The sequence below is a fragment of the Drosophila novamexicana genome, unplaced genomic scaffold, assembly GCF_003285875.2.
Source record: "Drosophila novamexicana strain 15010-1031.04,08,12 unplaced genomic scaffold, DnovRS2.1 tig00000739-arrow-arrow-pilon, whole genome shotgun sequence".
NCBI lineage: Eukaryota > Metazoa > Arthropoda > Insecta > Diptera > Drosophilidae > Drosophila > Drosophila novamexicana.
In genome coordinates this window covers 1,227,554-1,236,166 of record NW_020824819.1, presented here as the reverse complement: position 1 = coordinate 1,236,166, position 8,613 = coordinate 1,227,554, and the positions used below count along the sequence as shown (strand labels likewise).

Sequence of the window (8,613 nt, the reverse complement as noted above, 5' to 3'; positions counted from 1 at the left end):
GCGCCAGTGACCGCGTCATAAGTCGCCATTCATTCCATGGGAGGAGACGAATGGAGTCGAGTCGCATTGAGTTGAGTTGAGTGGAATCGAGCTGTTCATTAACACCAAACAAAGATACAACCATCAGGCTGGGCACGGTCTGGCATGGTTGAGGGCTTTATGCCTGGTTTAACACTCTTTGATGCTTGGCTTAAATTGTTTAACTTGGACATACCCATATTTGAAGTACGTCATTAAATGAAGCTATTGATTATGTACGCATTGAAGCTGTTCCTTTCATTTTTTAATAACTTTAGGGCCTCTAATTCGATCAGGCCGAGGTGCAGGGCTTCACAAGAGCATTCAAATATGTGTGTGCAACAAGAGGCAAGGGGATTCCTGCAAACGATTTTACTGTTTAAGGGATATGCACTAGAAGCTAGGAAAAGCTTTCGATATTTATCGAGTTTGCTTAAGTGGAGCGCTTGAAAAAAATTAATCCGGCTATGGTAAATGATAGCCTACATTCTATTTGAAGTTTGTAGGTCGTAGTAGGAATATTTAAATCCTTTTTGCCTCCCTGAAACATTAATTGATAACGAGAATTTAATGAGGTTTGGTTCAGCAACCCCGGTTGAGTCCAAATGTTGATTGCAGTAATTATTCCCAAAGTCTGCTTCTTTTATTGCATATTAACGCAGACCTTATGTGGAAGACGGCAGGGCACATAATACAGTAATTTAATTACTTGCACTAGAAAATAATTTGTTTAACTAATCACAGCATGAATAAAGTAGAATATAAGCATTAAAAAATAGTTGTCCTATTGTCAGATTTAATTCGCCTGGATATTACCATTCCAGCTTGAAATGATATTGCCATCATATTACCTCAATTTCTTTATCAATTTATTGTTATCAGTTTATCCTCTTGCCCGTTGCCAATTGTCCCCTGAATGCAATGCATAAACTAATGCTTCCACATTGCCAAGTGAAATGTCTTATCGTTGTCTGAGATTTTACTTTGCTACTTAAACAATGCAATTTACGATTTGGCCTCCATCGCGTCCCCCTCCCCCCTTTCACTGTATCCCTATCCGCCCTGGCAATGGCCACTGTAAATCTCGTCTTTCAACTGCTCACAATTTTCACAATACAATTTCGATGCGTTTTATCAAATGCTTCTTGTCTGCCAAACGTCATACACATGTCCACAGTATCTGTTAAGAGTGTGTGTGTGTGTGTGCGTTGGCTGTTTGGGTGTGTCAGTGTGTGTGTGTGTTCGCGAGTTGTTGCTATTTTGTTGCATACTTTTGTGCATGCTGAACGGCAAATTGAATTTATGCGCTGCAGGCAGCACCAGACACACTTAAAACACCAACACGAGGGGCAGAGAGAGGAAGAGAGAGAGATTGGAAGGAAGGGATGCATTGATTTTCATCTTCTAAACTAGGGAGTAAATGGGAGTACACCCCCTTTTGGATTGGGATCCTGCATACAAATCCAGTCATTTTGGCAGCGTCTTATGTTGTGCTCGCTAAATCTGAACGCATATTGAAGTTGTCGTTTTTATGGGCAACATTGTAGTTGTTTTGCAAGCTGTCTGTGGAAAACAGACTGGAAAACATTTGTTGGCCTCAGCTCAAGATATGAAACTAATACATATAGAGAAGTTTATCATGATATGTATGGCTAATAAATTTCCTTTGTAGGCAAGTTAAATTATGTATCTATTTGCTTAGTTCAATTTCAGTATAAACTTATGACTATACAGAATTGATATGGACATGATATGTCAAATGGTTCTTTTATTTGTTATCAGGAAAGTCAAACTTAAGATTAAACAGTCGACAATTGGACCAGCTACTCCTCCTCAGGCTCCTCCTCCTTCACGACCTTCGGCTGCGGCTTACGTCTAGAGGCTCCACGCACACGCGCCGGCCTCTTGGTGGTCGTTGACTTTGGCTTGGGGTTCTCCAGTTCGTCCAGCTCGGCATCGGTTAAGCGATCCTTATACCAGTCAGCACTGAATTGAAAAATTCATAGTAATTCGCCACATTTTGTTCGACTCGGCAGATCTTACCAATCTGGCACCTTTCGTGCCCAGTCGCAGGTTTTGTTCTCCTCGTCGAACACCTGGCCAAGCTTGCAGCCATTGCGACGTGGCAGATCACCGTTCACGCAGACATAGAAGAACTGGCAGTCGTCGGGATCCGCGTAACGAGGATGTGTAACCGCAATACTCTCGTTCACCTTGGGGCACGAAAACTCGAATATGTCCTCCGACTTGCATCCAGTAACGCCCACCTCATCGGGCCAGGTGCAGATGCCAGTTTTTGGATTGAATACCAGCCCAACTGGACAGGTGATCATATTGAATTGCCCATCGACGCAGAAGTAGAACTTGTCGCAAATGCCGGGCTTCTCATGGCCAAAGTAACCGTTCTTGCGCGGACAATGCTGTGAGGGCTGTGGAGTTTCTGCGAAGGCAAATATTATTTTAAAGAGATTGAGAATTGATTATAAGTATTTTTTTTTCAAATGATTTTTTCTTTATATCAAACTGTTCTGGGCGTACCCAACGCCAAACTTAAATGTTCATTTTCTTTTTCCAATTCAAACTAGCCTTAAATGATTTTACAATTTTACAAATTTTTTTCAAGTGCCTAAGCCCATATTGAATTCTCTTTTTGCTAACGATTCTTTTAAGTTTTTTTCAGTCTTTTTTATGCACTTTATATCCGTATTGCTGTACTCTCCATATGCTCTCGTGCTTTGTTTCTAAATATTCCAGTTTGCAGTGTCCAAGGAACATTCCTTGCCGGCACTTGTTTATGCTCTAAACTGAAAGTTTACTGCCCGAGTAGTTTGCCAACAATGCAACATACTATGAAATGGTCAACTGGAAGCACATATCTTAGCATGACCAACTTCCTGTGGGCCAACGCTGGGCACTTCCTTTGCATGGGCGACCGGAGAGCGTAGACTTAAATAGATTATGAAGAGGGGTCCTTACATAAAAGAAGCTACTTTTGTGTGAAAAACTGGACCCATATGTTGGACAAAAGGCAAACGCAATTGAAATTGCTAGTGGGCTCATATAAAGTGTGCTAATTGCTTTGATGGACGAACAATTACTTATTTAAATTTGTAGATGCTATGCTCCTAATTGCAGAAAAAAACCATGGCATATCAAATGAGAATGTAATGGAGTTCAGAGAAAAGATCACTAATTGTAAATTGAAAAAGGATTTTTAAGCCTCTTTGCTTTGAATACTCTGCATACAGATGTGAAAATTGGCATCAGCTGTCATGCAGAATACTTCAAAAAAGCCTTGAGGCCACGTGACGCCTGATATGCTCACATAAAACCTTACTGAGCGTGACAAAATAAAATAATAAAATCTAAAATAAAACGAGTCTACCAAGAAATAGCTGAAATAAAATTCAAGCACCAAAACAAGAACAAACTCTAACCATACCCCCAACCCAGACCCAAGACCTATTGACGACAACAATTTGGGTTAACCACCTCGCATGCCGTTTGCATAATAAATAAGTATTTTTTCCTCTTGCGCGTTTTAAAGCCAAAGTGCGAGTAACGAGCAAATAAGTGCGGGCACGGCTCGTGATTATTGGGTTGATTTTGGTCAGGTTTAAATATAGCAGCAAGCGTGAGATTCTTCGCTGCGTTTGCCAATGAACAACACGCTCCGCATACTTAAAATACATTTAAGAACCGAACTTGTCACAGCTCCCAGATGGGCGCTCAGGTTTTATACTCACGCAGCTTGGAGCGCTTGCTGCAATCAATGTTATATGGCAAATCACATTTCTCCTCGCTGGGTGAGTAGTCATTGAAGACCATGCCATCCGCACATAGTCGTTCCGTGGGCACGCCATCTCTGTAATTAAAAACAAAAAGTATTATCACTGAGAGAAAATTTCTTTTATATCCCAATGTTGTGGTAGCTTAGTGTCAATTTTAATTTTTAATTGGCTAATATAAACTATTGCAGTTTATACAAAACCATATTGAATGCAGCTTAAAATTAAATTAGCTTGCCTGAAGCAGATCTTAGCTTTACATAAGAAAGTGTCTCAGTGTACGTCATCCTTTGACTCGTTTAAGCTTTATACTTTTTATGTCCCCATAGAGCTTACACATCATTTGAGTCAATTCATATTTCAACACTTTTCGAGCACGCCTGAATCATTGGCTTCGCTCACCTGAGGCCAATGGCGCGAAAGATGAGCAAAGCATATTTATACACATCATTTGCTTACAGGAAGCATGTATCCCATAGGAGTTCAAAGTGATTCACAAATGGGTTGAATAAATATAGATTATATAATATTTTAAAAATATTTATCCACATTTTTTAAATGCAGAACCTGGCAGCAATTTTTTAAATAATGTCTATTAAATTTTATCCTTGTTATCTTCATATATTCAAACTTTCAAGTGTGTCACTCGTAAATCCTGACCTTAAAGTTTTATTTAAGAAGCCGCATGATGGAACTTACAGGCACGCGTAGTATTTATCGCACTGCTTATTATCCGGATAGAAGCCATTTGGCTCTGGGCACTCGTCGCTGGGCTCATATTCCTGGGCTTGCTTGCGTTTTGGCTCCTCGGCAGCCTCCTGAACGGGATCACGCGTCCTTTGCGGCAAGTGACGTTGGGATGGCGGATGACCAGCACCCACCCGGAAATTGCCACGTTCGCGCTGCTGAGCAAGCGTTGTTCCTGTGCAAAAAAAAAAAATAAATAAATATTTACATAATGTTAAATATAAAATTCCACACACGAATAAATTGAATTGAAAACTTTGAACATTGCGCAATACCCTACAGTTTATTTAAATACACATTGCATGACTATATATAAGGCAGTTGGTAACATTTAAATGTTGAACTGTTAAATATACAGAGAGTGAGAGAAATATATAAAGAGAGAGAGAGAGAGAGGGCGAGAGAGAGAGAGAGAGAGAGAGAGAGAGAGAGAGAGAGAGGAAGAGAGAGAGGGAACTTCTATTAATTATTTTTTGTTAACTAAAGTGGCTTTCGACTTAGACAATAAAACTACACTAGCCTTCGAATTCGAGCACGTTAACTGGATCATCTGATGATTGTTGTTGTTCAATTATATAAATATTATATAAAAAAAAATTCAAAATTGAGTATATGGTCATATGTTTTATGGATTAAAGAAAGAATGTTTTTTTTATTTATTTTTTATTTTTTATTTTTTTTATTTTTATTAATTTCATTACTATTATTAATCGTTTTATTATTTTTGTATTATTAAAATAATTACTTTTTTAATGGGATCTTTTGAAACATGAATCAAGCTTTCAAGTATTTGCAATGTAGAAACAAAGAAAAAATTAATCATTAAATTATTACAATGTTGTTTTTATTTTAAGATTTGTTCAGATATTCTTTGGTATTACGAACTGTTATTTCGCTTGCCAAATGCCGGCCGGTAAACAATACCAACTACAGCCATAATTTTGTTGAGTGCATGCAAGGCAAGTTTTGGTTGTTTATTTGTTTCATTTTTAGACGCTTAAAACCAGTTGTTCGAACTTAATTTATGCAGACATGTATATAAGTTAGCGTGTTTTGCTTTCCTGCCTTGTGGTCTGGCTGGATTGTGACATAGGGTAATCAGGTATGCGACCTTAAAAGTGAAAGTTACTTCAAGCATATCGATTGGATACAGTCGCAAATGCACAAAGTCAGCTGTTTTCTATTGCCAATCAGCTGTTAGAAGAGGAGACAAAGACAAGGCAGAGTCCATTCACTCAATCATCACAGCCATTGCCATGCACTTCCGACAAGTTGCAACAACTTGCATACTTGAGGCACTTCAAGGTAAACCACTTTAATCAGCAACACTGCATAAAAACACGACCAAGGCACACAGAAATACAAGAAAAGACGAATTCAATTAAATTTTCGAGCCGCCAACAATGCCGACAAGTTTCTGTCTGTTGGAGTGCGACTGCGACTGAGGCTGCGACTGCGACTGCGACTGCGACTGCCTGACATTCGATTAAACGTTAATAAAGAAACAATTCCACAGAGCAATTAGTGCGTAAAGTGTCAGGCAACATTTAAGCCGACGCAGCCGCAGTTGCCGCCAACACCAACACCAGCAACAGCAACAGCAACAAGAAACAAGTTGTTATAGTTGTAGTTGTTGTTGCCACTGCAGCTGCCGCTTGTCATTGAAACACGTTTCGTACACGACTTGGCCAAAAAAAAAATAATAAAAAAGAGAATATAAAGAGAAAAACGCACAAAAACAGAAAAAGTCGCTATGACTTTCGTAGTTGATTTTGGTTATACTCTAGCCCTCTGGCCGGTTGCGGTGAACTTGTCATCGGCTTTGCAACATGAACTAGTCTAGTCTAGTTTTGGCTATGGTCTTTAAAAGGTGTTACTCATTCATATGAGAATCGCATATAGGACCGCGTTAAATTGCTAGTTCGTTATTGTGTTCTTTGTTTATTGCAAATATAACTTTATATAATCTTTAGCTATACTAGACAGTTCTTTTTATTTATTTGATTATCGTGGCAAGTAAAGAGTCGCATAGTCATTGGCAATGCGGCTTGAGTTTTTTACTAGACCATCGACCGTCGATCTGACCGTTTGTCAACGAGTTTATCATAGAATCCCGGTTGCGACAACTGTCGCCTGTCCCCGACCGCTTTGACTTCGTTTCCAGTCCGGTTAAACTAGATTAATTGAGTGCCTTAGCTACCGCTGTGATGAAATAAAAAAAAAAATCAACGTTTTTGTGCCTTGTTTGCTTTCGTCAAATTGAATTCGAGTCACACAATTTTTGTGGGTGTCGAGCTGTCGTCACAGTAATAAATCGGCGTGGAACATGCGTGTTAAGTTCATTGAACACTGAATAGATTAAAATTAAACAGCTTGAAATGCTTTTTTAAGTCGCTCATTGAACTGTTAATCAAGCCTTTTAAGCAGTAAGACCCAATTAATGTTGTCTAGACTGCTCTCTTGAGGCCACATTTGTTGGTATGAGAATTGCGTAGAAGGGCGCAAGCATTGTTGGTGTGAAACTGGGATATCGCAAACTTTTTAAATTTAAAGGCTATCGATATAGATTAATAGTTGACTAAAAATAATTAAGGAATGCTACACCAAATAAAATAATGTCAATTTAATTTATTTTCGTTGCATATGTTTTTACTATCGGAATGTTAGCTTATTCTATTGTTACCAGCTATTTGCAATTCTGCACACAAAATTGGCCCGTAATTAAACAAAAATTCCATTTTCGACGCCCACACTCGCCAATTAGTTCGCACATTTAATGAGGGAGCGTCGCAAACAATTGCCAATAATTTTCATGGCCATTTTAACATAATTACAAAATATGTTTTACACTCACAGACGCAACAGTTGCCTGCATATCAATTTAACTTTTGTGCGACCAGAAAATTAACAAAATACAATTTAAAACATGTCGCACACTCGCATTTGAACATCGAGGGTGGCAACAAATTTTTAATGAACCGCCAAACCAAAAATATGCTGAGTGAACTGTTGAATTTCCGACTGGCAAATGGGAAGCCAAATACTATGCAAATTGTCAGACAATGTATGTGTGAAATATGAATTAAACGAAATAAATGGCCGCTGACACATCTATTTGTTAGCTGCCAAAATAGAAATATGTAAATGCAATTTTAATGCTAAGCGAAAGTTAACCAAAAAAAACACCAAAAGCAATCAAATTGTTCAAATTCTGTTGTCGACTGTTGAAATTCGCAGTTGATTTATGGTGTAAAAAAGTTGTTGCAACTATTAATACGCATTTGCAATGCCAACGTTTCAGCTGGTGCCCAAATGAATGCTAATTGTTTGCGATGCACAATTTATTTGAATAAATGTGCTTGTTATATTTTGACTGTTAATGCCATTTCATTAATTGGCGTCGGCAATGAGAGAAATTTCCACTTACCCACGAGCAGAGCAAATATGCAGATTTTCAGAGACGCCATTTTGTTAACAGTTCAACCTGTGCAAAGAGAAGCTTTTTACAAAATATGTCGCAAGAATTCACTTGAGCTTAAGGGTAATTAACACGCAACATTTGTTAACACATATTAAAGCTTATTTTCATCAAGATTTCCACGTTTCATGCACTTTGTTGCCATGTTCCATTCTCATTTATTCCACGCCCAGCTTGCATTATTTACCGTTGCCGTATTCGTTGTGCGCACGCGTCGTCGTCTCAGAGTCAACTGTTCGCTTTGAGCTTGCGTCGAATACTTTTTAAATGTGCTCGTCAACTTGTTTGTGTTGTTGTTCCTTTAAACAACAACAACAACAATAACTGTTAAAAACTTTATGCAAAATGCATCTGACAGCGGCATCGTCGACGTCGGCGTCGGTGGCGCATACGCAATCACCAAAACCGGCTCTGCCCAGCATCTGCAACGTCTGTAGCAAAGCTTTCGAAGCTTTTAGCGCTAAGCGGCAGCTCGCTTAAGCCGAGCTTTTATTGTTACCGAAAGCTTCAGAACAACTTTTCATCCAGAGTTATATTTATAAGTACGATAAGTATGGCAGCTTTAAAGTTGAAAATAATTAA

The 8,613-nt window shown here is 38.7% G+C and overlaps 1 protein-coding gene across 1 annotated transcript; it reads right to left on the bottom strand.

Moving 5' to 3' along the window:
- Window positions 1-1,777: 1,777 nt before the first annotated feature.
- On the bottom strand, window positions 1,778-8,250 carry LOC115763438 (protein obstructor-E). The gene is made up of 6 exons (XM_030706004.1): window positions 8,219-8,250; window positions 7,981-8,037; window positions 4,506-4,728; window positions 3,765-3,883; window positions 2,062-2,458; window positions 1,778-2,004 (listed from the first exon to the last, which is right to left on the bottom strand). The coding sequence occupies exons 2-6, from the start codon at window positions 8,018-8,020 to the stop codon at window positions 1,842-1,844; spliced, it is 942 nt and encodes a 313-aa protein (XP_030561864.1). The 5' UTR covers window positions 8,021-8,037; window positions 8,219-8,250; the 3' UTR covers window positions 1,778-1,841.
- Window positions 8,251-8,613: the final 363 nt, after the last annotated feature.